This window comes from Ascaphus truei, chromosome 7, assembly GCF_040206685.1.
Source record: "Ascaphus truei isolate aAscTru1 chromosome 7, aAscTru1.hap1, whole genome shotgun sequence".
Classification (NCBI taxonomy): domain Eukaryota; kingdom Metazoa; phylum Chordata; class Amphibia; order Anura; family Ascaphidae; genus Ascaphus; species Ascaphus truei.
In genome coordinates, this window is record NC_134489.1 from 29,342,490 (window position 1) to 29,362,190 (window position 19,701).

Consider the following 19,701-nt stretch of genomic DNA (forward strand, 5'->3'; position numbering starts at 1 on the left):
CAGGGGTATGACCTTGTCTCTTCTCTTCACTTGGCCCTTCGGTCGCTTGGAGATGGCCAAGACATGGTTCAGAGAGAGATGTGTGTCCACATTCTGTCACCACCGTTCTGCGGGCATCAACGTAGTCTTGCCCGTGCTCTTTGTTGGTGCGCGAGTTGCCCACTATCACCCATCCTAGGTCGAGTCTTTGGGCATATGGCGCGTTGTGGGGTCCGTTATGCTGTTTACGGACTTTATGTACCCTCATGATGTCCCTACCGAGCAGCAGCAGGATCTTGGCGCCTTGTTCTACCGGCCGGATGTGGTTGGCTATTCCTTTGAGGTGGGGGTAAGGGAGTGCCACGTCTGGTGTGGGAATCTCGTCCCTGTTTGTGGCCATGTGGCTGCACTCAATGAGTGTGGGATGGGGCATGTTCACTTTGCCGTCTATTGAGCATATGGTGTAGCCATTCACTCTTCTTCCTGTGGTCTCCATTCGCCCTGCGCACGTTCTGAGAGTGTAAGGAGAAGCACCGTCTTGTATGTTAAACATGTCGAAGAACTCTGACCTGACCAGCGATCGGTTGCTCTGGTCGTCGAGGATTGCGTACATCCGAATAGCCTTCTCAGGTTGTCCCTGGGGGTGCACTGTGACAAGGCATATTTTGGAGCAGGACATTTTGTCACCTTATTTTCCGCATACCTCAGTGCGCTGAGATGTGACGGATGTTGACTCTCCTTCTTCTTTCTCCCCGCCATGCTCCGCTACGGAGGATGGGTTCTTGAGTTGGTGGAGTGTCATCGCCTCTGGGTGTAACGCTGTCACGTGCTTGTCACTCTCGCACACTGTGCATTTGATCTCTTCCTTACAGTCCCTGGCTAGGTGAGCCGTGGAACCGCAGCACTTGAAGCAAATTCCGAATTCTCCAAGTAACCTCTTGCGTTCCTCTAGGGACTTCATCCTGAACCCAAAGCACTTGTTGAGTGGGTGTGGCTTCTTGTGTATGGGACATTCCCTGTTTGGGTCCCTTGGTTCCTTGTCTCCGGCGACAGACTGATCGGGAGTAGTTTGGGTCGTGGGAGGCACGTCCGTCCTGCGGGTCGAGATGGGTGTTTGGGGGTTACCATATCTCGTCGCTGGTGTCTCGTTCCTCAGGCTGCTTGCGCTGTATGTGGTTTGAGCACCTAAGAAGAAGCTGGGGTCGTTCCTCGTCCTTGCTGCTTCGCGAATGAAGCTCAAGAAAACTGAGAATGGGGGGTAGACGACTTGCTTCTCCCTTTTGTATTTGGAGCCTTGTGAGATCCATTTTTCTTGGAGGTTGAAGGGTAGCTTCTCCAGGATGGGTCTCACTCCACGAGCTGAGTCTAGGACGTTGAGACCTATTAAGGAATGGTCTTTCCTTGCGAACTCCAGTTCTTGCAGCAGGTCTCCAAGATCTCGTAACTTCGAGTAGTCTTTAGTTGTGATCTTGGGGAAGCTTTCGACTCTTTTGAAGAGCGAATCTTCAACTGCTTCGGGGCTGCCGTAGGATTCTTCCAGCCTTTCCCACACTAGGTCCAGACCTACTTGGGGTTGATGCGTGTTCGCTGCCCGCAGTCTTTTTGTGTACTCTCTGGAATTGTTCCCCAGGAACTTGACTAACAGGTTGAGCTCTTCCCTTGCTGAGAAGTCCAAGCTGTTGATTGCGTCTTTGAACGTGAACTTCCACGTCCGGTAGTTCTCAGGGCGGTCGTCGAAGCAGATGAGCCCTGCTTGTACCAGGTCGCGCCGGATCATGTACTTGGCTATGTCTGTCAGACCTGAAGCATCGGCGTGTTTGTCCCGTTCTGAGGTAGTTGCTGGGACGGTCTGTGCGGTCGCCTCTTCCTTTGCGTGGATGCGTGATGGCTGCTGGCTAGTGTGAGGGGCTGTTTTCTCCCGCGTGGGTGTACCTGGATTGCGAGCCTGTTGTGGTGCATCCGTGTGCGCTCTGGCGTGTGGATCACTGTTGCGGCTGTGGCTACCCCAGGCAGCATGTGCCATTGATGGAGCAGCGTCTTCTCCTCGTGGTCCTAGCTAGTCTTCAGTGTCTGTGGTGTCACTCCCTCCGCATTAGGATGGTGCGCTGGTGTTCACACTGAAGAGGCTCCTTACGTAGTCTTCAGTGCGTCGGGCTGGATCCTCTGAGGCTATCCGTCTGTACGGTTGCGCCCCGCCGTCCGGTCTCGCGGCTGCTTCTAGGACTTCGGCTTGGTCTATGGTGGCGGCGGCTTCCTTCTCTTGATTTAGGGCCTCTAGATCCGCGTCTAATTTGGCCTTTCTGCGCGCAGCGGTAGCAGCGGCATTGGCAGCGGCGGCAGTAGCAGCGGCGGCGGCATTGGCAGCGGCGGCGTTCTGCTCCTCCTCTTCTATGAGCGCTCTTTCTGCCCTTACGGCTGCCTCTCTTTGACCATATTCGGCCCTGGCACATGCGGCCTCTGCGGTGGCTCGCGCCTTGGTAGCGCTTACGCTTGCGCTGGACGCGTTGGATTGTGCTGATCTTGCTGACCTTGATGAGTGTCTGGATGCGCTGGAGTGCTGCGATGCGGTCTCCAGGAGGAGCTCTTTTCTCTCGCTTTGGGCGTCTACGATGGCGGTTCGCACGCGGCTGTCTCGTGTCAAGTCAATATTGTGCTGTAAGTCCCTTTCTTGCAGGCTTTCACCGGTGTTAGCCCTGGCCAGGTAAGTGACGTATGCCTCTGACAGTCTTTGGTAGCATGCGTGATCTATCTTTAATTGAGTTATTGCCTGCTAGAGCTGTTGTACAGAGTTGCCTGCCCCGGCGATGTTGCATACCCCAAGTGCGGTTGTTTCCCAGGCCAACTCTAATTTGGCGCGGTGCGCTTCAATGTCAGTCTCATATTTTTCGCGGGCCTTTTGTGTCAGGGTGACTGTCCGTTTGGGCCTTGCGCCTGCCTGCGCTTGTTGCGGTTGCGCGGTGTTCTCTGTGTCTGAGTGATCGCTTTCCTGCGTGATGTCTGGTGAGGCTCTGAGTTCTGCCATGCTGTAGGTGTGTGTAGGCCTTTTGCCAGTGCGTGTGGCGTGCAGTCTTTTTACCTTATCAGCGATGGGAGTCTGTCTAAGATGATGCCGAGCAGTGTCCTGCAGCGTGCAGCATGGGGGTAGCTGTACTCACAGGTGTCCGGTGGCGTGGCCCTTGTCCTGGCGGGTGTCCGGTGGCGTGGCCCTTGATGGCGCTGGCCGTGGGGACGTGCACAGGGGGTAGGTGGGAAGGTGGCTCCTCACTGTAGGGCTGTGCAGAGGGTGGATTCAGACAGAGAAAAAGGCAGTTAGGTTTTGTGTGTAAAGTGAACTGTCTGTCTGCAAAGCTGCTGCCTTAGGTGCAGGGTAGAAGCTGGCTGTGCCCAGTGTGAATCTGCCTGCTTGTCTGTAAGGCTGCAGGCTGTGTGCAGTTGGAGCTACTTGCTGCTTTTCAGTCTGCAGGGAGTGCTCTGTGTACTATAGCAAAGTAAGGCTGCTCACTGTCTTTGCATAAAGCTGTGGTTGTTTGCTGTGTAGAGGCTGGTGGCTCTGTGTAGCAACGTGGAGCAGTATGCTTGTGCAGTGTGGTGAGAGACTGCTGTTTATTTGCTATGTAAGCTGCTTGCTTGTTTCTTTGGCATAAAGGCTGTGGGTAGCAGCTCCTCTGTGTGTATTCCCAAGGCACACGGTCCTCTTTTTACTTTTCTGAAGCCAGGGTCACGTTTGGTATGAATGGCTCCCGATAGCATTAACACAGTTCCCTTTTAAATCACTCCAAGTCCTGTAATATTTCCTCCACTTTATTGGGAAAAGGCAGCAGGATACAGATACTTGTGGATGGTGTGTAGTGGTGATTATTAGTTAGAAACCGGTAAAAAGAGATGGCCTCACCAAGGGGGATAAACAGAGAAGGGGTTCTTTACTCACTGTCTCCAGGGTGGAAAAGGAAGTGAGGTGCAGTGTGGGTAAAGGAATAGTCTAGGGGCAGACTATGTCTGAACAAACAGGAGGGGGGGCAGACTAGCCCATTCTGGTGAGGATCTCAGAGACTGCAGTAGCAGCTCACTGATTCCATGCTCGGAGGCAAGAAATGCAACATTATTGCGAGTTACACAGGCACAGTATGTGTGTGCAGACTCCATGCAGCTGGGAATAAGGTCTGACAGGCAGAAGCTGCAAAGGAGAGAGGGGGGTGAGTCAGAAATGTGGTTCTTGTTCCATAACATAACACGTCAAGCAAAATCATTTATACATGGGTAACATTTTGGGATTTGTATCCCACAAGTCAGCTGTAATGTCCATTGTAACATAGGGATATGAGTATATGAATCGTTCTCCAAATCAATGAGTACCCATGAGTGGTATTGAATTTACTGTGTGTGCAATTACAAACAATGGGGAATCTAGAATTATGTATATATTTATTTATATAGTGCCGACAGTGTACTCAGCACTTTACAGAGACAACACATACAGGGTATTATAATAATACAATAAGCGCAGCAAAGTTAGACAATAGGAAAGGAAATCTCTGCCCCAGAGAGCTTACAATCTATGTCATGTGTAGGGAGGCGTACAGAGAGCAGATGAGCGAATAAGTGCAGTAGATGGCGGTTAGTAGGAGTGACTTGTTGTGTGACGGTAACAACGAGTCCGGGCTATTAGGATTTTAGAGGCGAGTTTTAAGGTTGGTCAAAATTAAATTCGATTGAATAACACCATTAGCAGTGAGAGAGGAGGAGGCAGGGAGAAGTGGGTGAGAGCAGGTGTGTATATGGCTAGGTCCAGGCTTTGGAGAAATACCCCCAGCAGCAAAAAGGAGGAGGAGAGAGAGAGAGAGAGAGAGAGAGAGGAGGTGACAAGAGGATTTGTGGGGGTGCTTTTTATTCAGGAGTGTAGTAGTTGTTGGGAAAGAAGTTTGTAACCAGTTGTGCAGTGTTTGGGCACAGGCATAGGTGGAGGGAAGGAGAGATACAATGTAATAGAATGGGGAGAGTGGGGATGTTGGAGAGAACAGAAAAGTTTACAAAGGCGTGAGGAAGTAGCAAACACGAAAAGCAATAGGGAGGGCATAGTGAGACGCAGGGAGCACGGAGAGAAAGGTAGGAGGAGTGTTCCCAGGTATTGGAGGTGATGAGGAGGTAAAAGAGCAGGTGTATAAATCAGGCCTGGGAGGGCGGTGTAGCACTGAAGGATACACAGCAGCTTAGAAGGGTAATTTGTCGATTAGTAAAAAAAAAAAAAAAAAAATTCTCACAGTTGAAGAGTTGGTAACAAAGTGCAGTTTCTCTTGTATTCTTCACCTCCAATTCAACTACATTTTAGGGTGACCAGATTTCCAAAAGTAAAAACCGTGACACGATAAAAAATTATTTCTAAAACAAATTACATCACTGCGGTATTATTTATTTATTTTGCTCTCCCTCTCCCAACCCCTCTCCACATCCGTTCTTTACTTTGCCTCTCCATCCTCTCTCTCCCCCTCCCAATCCTCTCCCTCTTCTTTCCCAATCCTCTCCCCCAAACTGTACCTCTCCCCAGCCTCTCTCTCTTCCTCTCCCTCGTCTCACTTCCTCTGTCCATCAGCATGTTTAGCTCACCCTGCTAGAAAAGCAGTGGTTGTGGGTTCTAGTCCTGTTGGATTTGACACCATTCTAGTCATTAGGTTGGTACCTACAGCTTATTATCAATTATATATAGTTGTTATCTCCCTGCCAGGTACCTCAGGTGTGCTCCTTTTTCAGCACAGGCATGTCTCCTTAATTTATTTGGAGGGACGTTTGAGGGGATATATACAGTATGCGACTTCTAATAAAATTAGATCCCCCCTTCTCTCTCCCATCCATCCCCAGAGAGGAGGCGCAGCACCAACTAATGCCGCTGCTCCTCTCTCTGCTCAAATCCGGGACATTAAAAAGATTGTTGGGAAACCGGGACAGTAACTTAAAAACCGGGACATCTGGTTACCATACTTAAGAGGTTACACAAGTAGAAGGTATGCTGACTTGGATAAACACAGAGCAGACTGACTCAGATACACATACTGAATATACACTGATACACATGGAGTAGACTGACTTGGATGCACACATACCGTGATACACATTGAACAGACTGACACCGGTACACACACACACACACACACACACACACACACACACACACACACACACACACACACACACACACACACACACACACACACACACACACACACACACACACACACACACATACACACACACACTGATACCAACACAGCAGACTGACAGCTGCAGTCTCCTATTTTTACCCAAGATTTCATGAGTCTCCTAGTTATCCCTTGAAGGCCCAACAGGGATTTCCCAGTGGGTAAATCTATGATTTTTTTTCCAGGTACTGTACCGTAGGTGTTCAGTTTTCACCTCTTTGGTTTGTTTTCTGCTCATTGGATTTTATAAACTATATTTTGATCCAAAATCTTACATTAATATGGCTGCTAAGCCCCTCTAGTTTAGTGACATTGGTAGACTTCAAAGAACCTTATCTGAGAAGCTTAAGATAAGCCGTTTATTCTGATGTATCTGGCATTGATGTGTATCTGATCCTTTGTATTTGGCATTGAAAAATACTGCTGCATTGTGACATAGAAAATGTGAGCATAAATAGTAGGCGTTTTAACTAAAAGTGAAAATTAAAAACAATAAAAATACATTTAGTTATTCGCTTTAAAGGGCACAACACGGAGGCTCCTTTCAAAATAAGTCATATTGGGGTGAACTGCACCTTCAGTCTGGCTGATACCTCAACTTGAATTCCAAAGTGGTTTGGCAAATTTTTTACCCAGCACTTCTCTAATCTTTTGGTTTCTCAAGCTATAAATGATTGGATTACACATGGGTGTTAAGACAGAATATATAACAGCCATCGCCTGGTCATAGTTGACAGAGTAACTTTTGTACAACCTGATGTACGTAAAGGCCACACTGCCAAAAAACAATAGGACCACAGTCAGATGAGCACCACACGTAGAAAAGGCCTTCTGTCGTCCCTCTGTGGTTCTGATTTTCATTACAGCCGAGATGATTTTGACATAGGACAGGATAATGCAGAAGAAGGCGAGGAACAGAAGCACGGAATTAATGAGGAAGTCCACAGAGACATTGAGAGAGGTGTCAGAACATGCCAACTTAACCAGTGGTAAGAGGTCACAGAAGATGTGCTCAACCTTGTTCGAGCCACAGAAGGGGAGTTGGGAAAGCAAGAGTATCTTGGTTAAGGGACCGAGGAAACCTAGAACCCAACAGGAAATGGCCAACTGAAAACAACACTTGGTGGTCATTATGGATGGGTATCTCAGAGGGTTGCATATGGCCAAATAGCGATCATAGGCCATTGCTGTTAGAAGGTAGGTCTCAGTGATACCGAAACAGTGTAGAAAATAGATCTGCAATAGACAGCCAACGTAGGAGATAGTCTTTTTCTCGTCCAGTAAGTTGATAAGCATTTTAGGGATGGTGACTGTGGTGTACCAGATCTCCACGAAGGAAAGAATAGCAATGAAGAGGTAGAGAGGAACATGGAGGTGGTGATGTGTACAGATGAGGATGATTATAGTGATGTTACCGCTCAGTGTAAAAAGGTAGATGAGACTCAGCAGGGTGAAGAGCAGACCTTGGGTCCCATGGAGATCAGTAAAACCTACAATGATGAATTCTGTAACAAGAGACTGATTTGCGCTGCGATATCTCTGCTGAAAAATAAGGAAAACAGAATTAGTGTTCCTATTGTATATTTAAAGGTGCACCCCATCTTGGACCAAAATTACCCAATGGCAGCGATGTTTAAAGCTGCACTCTGTGATGCTCACTTTTTTTTGTAATGTTTTTATTTACTTTAGGGGACTACTTCTTGCACTTTGTAATGTTGTTTTTATTTATTTGTTTTAATAATCTGTTGCTCTTTTCTGGAGACATAAGCGTTTAAAATATTAAGGGTCCTGTAGACCAAAATGGAGCTCTAAGAATATCCTGGTAACCTCAGGTGCTAGATTTAGAGAATCATGATTTTTTAACACTACAGAACCGTATAAAGAAATGAGTGGGACATTTTCAGGGGGCAAGATACAGTACTGTACTAACATTATAGGAGCTAAACTTACTGAACAGACACTGCTCAAGAGATTGCTGCTATAAATCTAGGTGATTGTCACTTATCACAAAAGTGCCGGCACCTGACATTGTTCCCCCAGATAACGGAGATATTGCTCACCATCCACGACAATCTGTCAGACTCATCCCAGGCGGTGTTGTGGGATTGGTATCAAACGAAGTAATGAGTGACCAGACGCACCTGAAATGCAGAAATCATTAACTTATTCATTGTAGAATATGGCAATGCATTTTACCCCCCGTGTCCTGAATCGGTGACTTGCCTTTGCCATGTTCTACAATGAATAAATAAGTGATTCTGCATTTCCAGTGCAGCAAGTCACCCATCTCCCCCAGATACTGTAACACAACATATCCTGTTATACCTCTGAATATAGTTTCGATTCAATGGCCGTGGCAGGATATCACAACACATCCCACCAGAATGCAGCAGAATGTACATCTGTAACCAAATACGTATTTTAAATAACTAGTTTGTAAAGATGGAAAGCTGAGACATGCATAAGGGTTTGATGTATTTTAGCTGCTCCCTTTGATGTGATAACACCAGGAGCCTGTACAGGCAAAGAAACTCTCCCCCATCCCTAAACGTCTACATTGACCCTCTAACAGAGGTGGGTTAAGCTCCAGGTTGAGTAAACAACTGATTGAAAAGAGTCGTTAACCCCCCCCCCTCTACTTTACAAGAGACCAGCTGAATGAAAATACAGTTCTTAATTTCCAAAGAATCCAAAACAGCCACATTTTTGCATTAAGTCTGTTACATTTGTATAAAGAAAGCAATGAAATTACATTGTTTTGAAAATGTTTTTTTTTTTGTGTGCAAACTATCAGGAATTGTATCTACAACATGTTTCCCCATATACTAATTTACATTTATACTAAATTACAAGGTCATATTTATAAAAGTGCCCATTTTACATATGAATGCATATGACTTTTGATTTTGAGGTTGAAACATTTAGTTGACTATGATACTTTTATATTTATATTGATATAGAGGAAGGCCAAAACAAACCAGTAAAACATTAGTCAATTATGTCTCATACGGGGAAACCATGAATTCCTTAATCAATTACTGTAATATCCTTTCTATCTTCCTATGTTTAACTTAATTGGTATAACCATGTATGCTGTATTTGGTGTCTCTTTTCTGTACTTTGTCCAGTTCCATATTGTCTTTTTTTATTGAGTGGTGCAAACAACTGTATTTCATATTCAAGGTATGGTTTTACCAAAGATTTATATAGTGGTAGCATAATGCGATTTTCCCTTCCAGCCCAACTCTATTTTATGCAAGATAAGATCTTATTTGCCTTTGCAGCTACTGCCTGATACTGGGCACTATTGCTATGCCTGCTGTCTACTAGCACTTCTAAATCCTTCTCCATCAAGGAATTATCTCATTTTGTCCCATTTAGTTTGTATGTACTGTAGCACGATTATTTTGCTTCCCAAATACACAACTTTACATTTATCTGTATTAAACCACATTTACCATTTATCTGCCCCAGCTTTCAGTTTGTGTAGAGAAATTACATCCTGCTCTTTTTTTTTACTATCTTACATAACTTAGTGTTAACAAGAAACAAGGAAACGATGACCTCTACACCAACCTCAAGGTCATTAATAAACAGGTTAAAAAGCAGGGGTCCCAGTACGAAACCATGAGGTCCTCCACTTACAACTTTAGTCAAAACTGAAAAACATTTTTCAATCCAGGTACAAATATTTTCACCTAGACCAGTATTCTTGATGTTGTGCAATACTGTCACTAACCTCTGGCAAAGCATTGGGAAAATCTAAGGAGATCACATTTGCAAAATGAACTGCATTGCTTTGGTCTAAATTCCTCCTTTCCTCCTCACATCAACTATAAAGTCAGTATGACCTATCCATTATAAAGTCATACTGACTATTACTAATATTGTTCCTTAATAAACCTTAATGTACTGTAGCTTCCCCACTATTAACGTCAGGCTTATAGGTGTTTAATGTTTTGGTCATATAACTGGCTTTTAAATATAGGCACCACATCTGCTTTACTTAATCTTGTGGTACTGAGCCTGTGGAAATGGAGTCCATGAGTATTAAATATAACGGTCTGGCTATGACTGAATGTAGCTCCTTTTGAATGCTAGTGTGCATGCCATAAGGGTCAGCTGCTTTATCTACCTTCATTTTATCAAGCTGCCTTTGCATTTCTTCCTGTGTTAACCAAATGTTAGTTACCAATAATTTGCCTTCCCTGCTCAAACTGACATGATTCTGTTATTATCTTTTATAATCTTTCAGTTATTAATGTACATTAATAACTTTTTCGGGTTAATCTTTTTCAGTTTAAATTGTTGCTAATCTGAGTCCTTTTGCAGCGTTTCTTACATTCCTTATAAATCTGATATGAATTTACATTTCTTCCTCTCCCTGTTAATTTAGCCACATTGGTTTAGATGTGTTTTTTTATATTTATTATCCAAGGATAGACACTGATATTTAAATGTACTCATCTAACAATATTTTAATTCTTGCCCACTTATCTTCCATATTTGTTCCTTCAAGAACTTCATCCCAATGTATTACTTAGTTGACTCAAATTTTCCTTTCTTAAATAACATTTTTGTTGATCTCGTAATATGTAATGCTGTTTTATTATGTTATGATGACTATTTTGCAAAGGTTCCCTTGTTGGAATAATTGTTATTACTTCTACACTTTGATATTACAGGTCAAGTAATGCAATTCCCTTAATTTTTGTCAATTATGTGGGTCACAGAACACCCCAAACCCCATTTTCTTTACTGCTAATCTCATAACTCATAAGAGTTTCTCATCAACTTTCTTTACTGCTAATCTCATAATCTCATAACTCCAATCCATGTTTGGATATTAAAAATCACACTTAATTAAAACATGATCTAGTTTTGCTGCCTTTTCTGTTTGCAAAAGTAGTTTGGCTTCCTCGATATCAGAAATACAGTACATTGTATCCAAAATAATGAACTTACCATTAGGACTGGGATTCAAATCTTATCTTCCAAAGTAACCAGAGTATTTAGACTTTTAGTATATGTGTTTATTGAAAATATTGTTTAGATTTTTTTTTTAATGAAAAATATACTTTTTACATTAAAAAAAATGCAACCTTATAAAGGGATTTTTGAAATAGAAAATCACAGATTCAATAATGGACATCATTGAGGATATAGAAAGCATTGGCCCACTTATATAAACATATAGCCACTAATAGGATATACCCACTAGGGGCTAGGAATCCCTCTTGGCCCAAGTATTAAACACAGGAAAATGTAATTAACGAATCAATTGGCACAACAGTGACCTACAGTGAGATGAAATCTCACAGGATACCGAAGTATATTTTTGATGTGTGCTTTAAATAGCAGTAACACCCAAGACAAAACTCAGCTGAGGACAGTGGCACGTTTAATAGGTGAAATTGAGCTGATCAACACATTTGAAATGATTAGACAAGTATAAGTCTATTTCCATGGTAGTCATAAGGTGTGGAGAATTTGTACAATCTCTATTTAATGTCTCAGAGTGATATGACTGTTTATACTGTGATATGACAAAACTAGAGGTGAATTGATATTTTGTGCATCGTCTCTATAGTAATTATGAAACCATCAGTAGTCAAACAGATAAACAGAAGTATATGTAAAATGAGGTGTTAGTCCAATATATAAAGACAACAACAATACTATATTAATAGCAATAAAGATACTGGATATTAAAAGCAAGGGATACGGAAAATGTTGTGACTATAAAGTGACGTCTTACAATATTTATAAATTACAAATTGAAACTGAATACAAACGTGAGTAAAAAAAACATCTCTTGAATGTGTATATCTTTATATATCACCATCCAGGTACCTAGCGCTTCGTAGCAGTAATACACGTGCCATAATATAACAACACATAATGGGAATAAGCGCTGCAGACATAAAAGAATAAAAAAAGGAGTATGTGCCCCGAAGAGCTTACAGTCTAATTTGCAAGTGAATGGTGCAAGTCCAGGTATAGGGATCAGGAAATCATGTCCCAATTGGGAGGGGTAAGGCGTTCCACTGTGTTCCAAAATGAAAAAAAGCAACTGACGGACGCTGGATAGCTCAAAAAATCACTTTATTGAAAAGATTGCTGCAACATGAAGACAAACGGATCTTGAGAAGAACGTCTGGCGCGTTTCGCGCATACGTGCGCTTTCTTGATCCAGGAGGTCGTGAGTACTTCAAAAGTTCTGCTACCTTCATGGGCATTTCCCATGTATAATATATTATGTACTGGTCTAGCTTCAGGGGATAAATACTGTTAGCGGTTCAAGGGGGTCTGTGTCCCCATCAACATGGGTACTCCTGATATCCCCAGCGCATTAACTTTACAGTATACCCTGCATATGGGAGCAATAATGACCCTGCTCTAATTGTACTTATACAAATTAACCCGCATTCACTTTCAAGGAAGGTTTCTCTTGTATTGCATTTTCTTACATCTTATTATACATTATTTAATTACGAAGGATGTTTTTAGCACACTCTAGAGCCCTGTATTAGGCAGCTACGGTTGCCGTTTTTTCTTGCAGGTATAGGGATCTCCTAAGGCTTGGTTCATGCTGGCTACTGCAGCACCTGCTGCAGTGGGCACTGCGGGGACAAGAGCCGCCGCGCGGTGCGTTTTACCTGCAGACAGGAAATTTGTGATTAGTAGCGATGGAGCGCTAGGCCACGCCCCCCGGCGGTTCAGCCAATGAGGGCGAACCTGCTGGGTGACATCATGGTCACGCCTGTCACGCCCCCTGTCTTTTCCCCTGCAGCTTACTGCAGACCAGAGAAATCGGCTGCACACGCTTCCAGCGCAGACAGCGGGCCGTAGCCTAAGAGTCCTATAACAACTACAATCGGTGATAACAGAAAATGTTGATTTGTTGTTTTTGTGTTAATCTGGACCCTTCTGTGTCCTATTTAAAAAAATATATTCTACATAAATTGAAGTAGCTAATATGCTTGAATCCAGTTCCCCACAGGAAGTGATAGCAAGTGATACCTATTCATTTTTTCACTAGATAAAAATAAGTAAAAGAGAATATTCATTTTTTTTAATATATATATCTTCGCCATTCTGTTGGTATACAAGAAAACTGGGGCGCTCCTCACAATTATACACACTGATACCCAAAATCTAGTTGGAGTTCAAAGTGGATGTAGATGGGCAGCAATGATGCACATAAATAATAAAATCATGCAATACTAGCCGCTGGTCTTTGCTGCTGCTCAGCCGGCAACGGATCTCCCATGATCCTCACACAGTATGAAGGCACGATAAGGCGAGCGCAAGCCAGAAAAAACAAAAACAGAAACAGCAAAATGTAAGTCACACAATAGCCCAAAATGCTAAAAATTGAATGGGTGATGGGAGGGGAAATAGGATGGAAGGAAGTAATACAAAATCACTCACACGGCCATGTGTGAGTGTAGACACATCACAACAAAGGTGGCTTTAGCCTATGGCTTGCTTCATTGATCACTGATCCTGACGGAGATCTCAGGAGAGAAGGAGGGGAGAACAGCAATAGGTGTATGACACTGTTAAGTGACAATAAATGGTGGGGTGGATAAAATAGATATATAAAAACCACTCACAAGGCCATATGTGAGTGCAGATACTCAGAGATAATCCCAGCCTTAGAGGTGGAGCACAATCTTCTTTAGTAAATCACAGGCAGGGTAAGCCAGGTAAAAAACAGAACTTTAATGAATAAAAGAAATAAAAAGTCCAATTGGAAATGTCCCAGAACTCACGGCAGCTCTCCTGTATGGCGCGATCGGCGTTGTACCCTGACTTCCGCGTCCGAAAAGTCTGGCGGCGAACGGCGATCCAGGTGAAACTGCGGCGGTATAAAATGTCCAAAAATCCTCCTCAGAACAACATGTTTCGCTCGTAAGCTTCATCAGGAACATTTGCTATGTTAAAAGTCAAAATGCATTGCTTGTTATACCCTCTAACCGACACATGATGGCGGAGGAGAGCCCAACACTAGCCCTGATTGGAAAAGCGTGGCAAAAGCTTGAAGCTGCAGTTCAGTCTTTTTTAATTTATTTTTTTACTTCAATAGCTTCATGTGGGCAATCTCTAATTACCTAAAGAACTGTATAGCTGCAGGTCAATTCGTTCTCCATGTATTGATCGGTGAAATTTGGCGACATTTTTAAAGCTGGCATTTGTTTATAATCTGCTTCTGTCAGTCAGTGGCAGCTGATGGATATTCATGAGTCTCCCAGTGACGTGTGCTCGCTCCCGATCTGCCGCTGTGTGGTGTCCCCCTTCTGCCCCGTTCCCTGTGCCTCCCAGCCCATACGGGAGATGCAGGGGGGTTGCGCTGCCCGGGGGGGGGGGAGCAGGTGATGTGTCCCCCTTCTGCCCCGATCCCTGTGCCTCCCTGCCCGTGCGGGAGATGCAGGGGGGTTGCACTGCCGGAAGGGGGGGGAGGGGGATGCGGGTGATGTGTCCCCCTTCTGCCCCGATCCCTGTGCCTCCCTGCCCGTGCAGGAGATGTAGGGGGGTTGCGCTGCCCGCGGGGGGGGGGGAGCGGGTGATGTGTCCCCCTTCTGCCCCGATCCTTGTGCGGGAGATGCAGGGGGGTTGCGCTGATGCTTTCTCTCTCACAGCGGTCTCGCTCTGTACCAGCTCTGCCTGACGCTCTCTCGGCTCCTGTTCCTGAGTTATTTCTCCAATGTCAGTGTCTCGGTTCTAAAGCTGACGTCTCATCCCGAGACGTGCAGTATCCAGGCTCGCTGGGCAGTCTCTGGCCTCCCGCTGCACTCTCTCCTCTCGCACATCTCCCGGACAGACAAGGCTGAGCTGTTCCAGTGAGCTGGCACTCTCATATACACAGACTGTGTGTGTGAGAGATACGGGAGCTGACACTCTAATATAGAGATACGGAAGCTGACACTCTAATATACACTTTGTGTGTGTGTTTTTGAATGTATATATATGTGTGTGTGTGTGTGTGTGTGTGTGTGTATGTATATGTAACCATGCTGTAAAATGGTTGCAGTCATTTCTCCTGCTGACAGTAAGGCCTGGTAAGTTATGGGCATGCCAGCAGTAATTATGGAGGTTTGCCCTCACACCCTGGTGAGGTGCCCTATGTATGGCTGGGAGTGGTCACAGGCTCTGACTCCCTGGTTGGTGATGTCAGAGTTGTGTCAGCCCCCAGAGGGTACATAAGGCACAGCACTGATCAAAAGTTAGTTCTGTCTAGGCTAGAAGTTATCAGAGGAAGATCAAAGTTAGGGTATCAAAAGGACTAATAAGACTGTGACCAGGGACCTGGCACAGGTGAAGTATCCCTGCGGGGATAGGGAATCCCTACATTAGGAGGACACATCTTTCAAAGGGAAGTACGGTGAACAATGGAGGGCTGAATACACCCCATTGTGGAGGGCAGCTGGCCCACCGTAAAATAAAGATGTCCTTGATTAACAACACTCTCGTGCGCAAGTGTGGAGTTATTGCACGGAGAGGGGCACCACAGAGGAGTTCCTCGCCAGGATCATCCCCGAGTGACCGAAGGGACCCTGATGAGGTGGAGGCGCTGCACTGGATCTAGGTAGGACTCAGCACACTACCTCAGCTGCCTGTCTGGGTTGGCAAATCCCCACACACCATCATGCGGGAGACTCAGGAGTCCTATTGCCAACAGGTGCACCACCAGACATCACACTGTAATGGGGACTGGTTAGACCACAGGGGCCAATATGAGATTGGGTGGGTCAGGCCAGTTCAGAAAACCCATTACATTTGGAGGCGCTGCTGAGATGGACCTGTCAACAGGACAGGCTTTTGCTAGGCACACTGGGAAACAGGGAGAAGTGTCTGCTGCCACTTTGTGCTGCGTTGGGACGGACCTAGGGGCGGTCAAGGGGGCTGATGGCGTGTGTCAGTTCGCAGGGACGACCTAGGGGCCTGAAAGGAGTTGGGGATTTGGAGCCGGGCTATAGCTGTCCTAGTCACCTTGAGGTAGTGCTAGTTGGTAGGACGCCAGAAGGGATAGCCTGTTAACGTGGTCAGGAATCCTGGAGAGGGTCTGCGCTAGGCTAACCAAGACAGGTAGACGCCCAAGTACTGCATGGAAGCCCAGAGTACTCTAGCCCATTCCAGACCTCTTACCGTAGGGAGCACAGACTGGGAGGAAGGAGATACAGCAGACAATGAGAGAGTGAGCCTAGCCTGAGGTAGTGCATACATGAGTCCAGCCAACATTAGGTACACATGTGGTGGTGCATCAGAGACATCTTTATTGTACCGGTGTGGTGGCTGCCCCACAGAGAGGAGCCCCCATGTACTGTACGATAACTGTTACGAGAGAATGACAACCGCAAGAATGGAGGATCCGTGCGGTGCGGATAGTCCAAAATGGCGACTGAAGGTTGATGGGGAAAGCACACGTGGCGTGCGCCCGACTGAAGAGCAAGCTGTGGCTGACCTATCTTTTTCAAGCCTGCTCTGGAGTGGAGCGAAAGCTGTGGCCGCGCCGTTCTGGTCCTGCCTAGGACAACGGGGCGCCGCCCTGGAGGACTGTGTAGAGGACATTGAAATTGTGGCTGATGGAAAGGACTTACAAAATGGCGGCTCCCGCTTCCCTGGGAGACCGCGTGGGCCGATGGCAGACTATTCTGCAGATGCACAAATTACCAAGAATTGGCCAGAAGTGGCGCCAACAGGAGAGCCTCGCCCGCATGGGGGGTATGGCGCGAAAGCTGCGGCCGTGCCTTCATGGACAGAGACTCACTCAGCCCCAGTGCTGAGTCAACCACTTAGTCTGTGGGACCCTCCCCTAATATCAACCAGGGGGAGTGGTTTCCAACTATGCCCCGTGGGTATGAATCCCGCGGGCCCAGGAGCTGGTGCGCTGCCGGCACCATTACCAAAAGTAGTTCCGGCCGCTGAAATTGTGTGCAAGAAAGAAGGATACTTTGCACGCAAGGCAGCTGAAAGGAAGCGGCTGGAGTTGGCGGCAAGGGAGGAACCCCACCCTGTTGGGGAAAAGCGCGCGAAAGCTGTGGTCGCGCCCTCTAGGACTGAGAGAGGCGCGGCCTTAATTGAAGGACACCCTATTCCCTTGTGGGACCCGCCCATAATTGCTACCACTGGGGACGGATTGTGTCAGAGGAGGGCGGAGCTAACCCAAGGAGTGGCTGACCATTCAACCCCTGTTGGTCACTCGTGTGGAACCAGCTCCCTGGACAGACCAGTATTACGGGTAGCTCCTACCAAGAATATGGCCTGCTCCCCAGATGCGAACCGGATGGTTTCGACCCAACCCTACGCGATACCCGGCGGGGTACTAGTGATACGCGTGGGGGGCGCGGAGACAGTAGTAGGCCTCTGCTTGCAATGCCGACTGCCCGGCGGCACCATGGGCACGGCCGCGCGCTGTCCCCAGTGTGGCACACAATATCTGTGGCCAATGCCCACCTTTGTGCCCATACAGAACAATGATCCAGGGGGGAATACGGCTATGCTGTCCGGCGAGTTTCCCGGTGCGCTATGGACTAAGGGTGCGGACCCTGAGGAGTGTGACGTGGTCGGTTTGGCAACCGACCGTGAGAAGAGAAGGCTGTCGCCGCGCTCGGTGACCCCAAGTACCTTAAGTGCGGATCCCTCGGACGAGGGACCCAAAGAGCCAATAAGTACCCTGGTCTTGCCGGTTGCAGTGCCCGGTGGGGGAAATGGGACTAAACGGCCACTTACCGGCAGTGACAGCGGGCGGAGTCGGGTGTCGCCGGTAGAGCAGAGACCGGAGAGGCGGAGTCCAGCTGTTCTCAGGACCGGCGGGTCCAGTAGCAACGGGCGATCCATGCCCAACCTGCGGACTGGTAAGGATAGCCCTTGTCCTTGCCAGGCTCCGATGCCATCGCTCGAGGCGGAGAGGCCGTGCCAGGCCCGGATGGCGCACGTGGACGCGGAGGGACTTCCGGACCTGATTGTGGAGGAAGAGATCCCGCATGGGGGTCCATCCCAAGATGGCGACGCTTCCGCTTCCAGTGACGACGGCGTTTCCGGCAGAGGTGGCGGAACCAGTGAGAGCAGAGAACACGCAGCTCAGCGATCGGGTGGTGGTTCCCGATCGAATAAGAAAAACCAGAGTACGCGGAGGCATGAGAGGGGTGAGACGCCACCGGCGATACCACTGTCCAGTGGTACGGGACAATCTCAGGAAGGTGAACGGGTCGGAACCCTGCGGCTTCCGACTGCCTACCCCTATGCCCGACCCCATGCCCTAGCTAAGGCCCCTGTCCTAGTCACCTGTTCCCGGGGATCATCCTCCAGCATGGGGGTGTCGGAAGGGTCTTTGGGGGTTGGGGAGAACCGGACTGGGGATAGAATGGGTAGTTTTGATTCCGGGGAAGGATCCCGGGGAGGAGGACAATTGGGACGGGTATCTAAGTACCGGTGGGTACCGGAAGAGGAGGATATACCGTCTGGTGAGGCCCCGAAACACGAGAGGTGGTCTAGGCCCCGTTCCGCAGGGACTTCCGGGGTGTGTTCCTGGGGAGGTACCGACGAGGGGGACTCTCAGGAGTGGAACGAGAAGCCCAGGGAGACCCGTTGGTGGGCACCCTTATTCGAGGGGTATGTGGGTTGGATGGACCGCACGCGGTTTTTGCTCCAAACAGATGACATTGTAGATTACTGGTGGGCTAGAGGGGAGTTCACGCCCGCAGAGAAGAAAAAGGAAATGCAATATCGGTGGCTCATGATAGACCGAAATGAAATAGAGCCCATAGGCCCTGGTATATTATCTGACCCCGTAGATCCGGATGAGCCCCTATCATGGGTGTTACCAGGGAGAGCAGGGAACGCCAACCTAACTAGGAGTAGTAGGGTGGAAAGGGCGATCATCACGAAATACAAGTACTCTCATGGGTTGGAGTACCCGTATGTTCCTGAACCCCTCATGGAGGAGATCGAGGAGAATAGGGACAAGTGGCTAAGAGAGACCATTGAGGAGTACATGGTCAATAAAGGGGGTTCCATTACTGGTAGCAAGGCAGAAGAGAGGATAGAGCACCTTATAAGGGTTTGGAGCATTGGGAGGAGCGTATACAAGCATAGAGTAGTATACAGGCCTGATAGGGGGTCGCAGCGTAGCTATCATGTGACCGTTCTGGACATGGGTGGTCAAGAAGTAAAGAAACCTGACCCAAGGCACTATTATTAGGAGGTACTAGTGGCATTACGCGGGCTCGTGGCTGCTGGTCGGGGCGTGCTTGGTGTGAAGTGGACTGTTTCATTGTATTATTATGAATCTGTGTGATGTTCTAATAATAATGTTCCATTTTACAGTGCTTCCTGACGAAAGGTGTTCAAATTTAGGTCCCAGCCGGGGTCGGTGGGATTCACCAGGGGGAGAATGTAACCATGCTATAAAATGGTTGCAGTCATCTCTCCTGCTGACAGTAAGGCCTGGTAAGTTATGGGCATGCCAGCAGTAATTATGGAGGTTTGCCCTCACACCCTGGTGAGGTGCCCTATGTATGGCTGG

General features: G+C 47.1%; 2 protein-coding genes across 2 annotated transcripts in view; one reads left to right on the forward strand and one right to left on the reverse strand.

Annotated features, from left to right (window-relative positions):
* Positions 1–6,439: 6,439 nt before the first annotated feature.
* Positions 6,440–8,402, reverse strand: LOC142499938 (olfactory receptor 6N1-like). Its single transcript, XM_075609994.1, has 2 exons — positions 8,394–8,402; positions 6,440–7,712 (listed from the first exon to the last, which is right to left on the reverse strand). The coding sequence occupies exons 1-2, from the start codon at positions 8,400–8,402 to the stop codon at positions 6,765–6,767; spliced, it is 957 nt and encodes a 318-aa protein (XP_075466109.1). The 3' UTR covers positions 6,440–6,764.
* Positions 8,403–17,571: 9,169 nt separating this feature from the next.
* LOC142499939 (uncharacterized) overlaps positions 17,572–19,701 on the forward strand; it is a 31,758-nt gene continuing 29,628 nt past the window's right edge. The window contains exons 1-2 of the mRNA XM_075609995.1: positions 17,572–18,031; positions 18,833–19,236. Coding sequence (XP_075466110.1) covers positions 17,572–18,031; positions 18,833–19,236 — 864 coding nt within the window. The remainder of the gene's footprint in view (positions 18,032–18,832; positions 19,237–19,701) is intronic.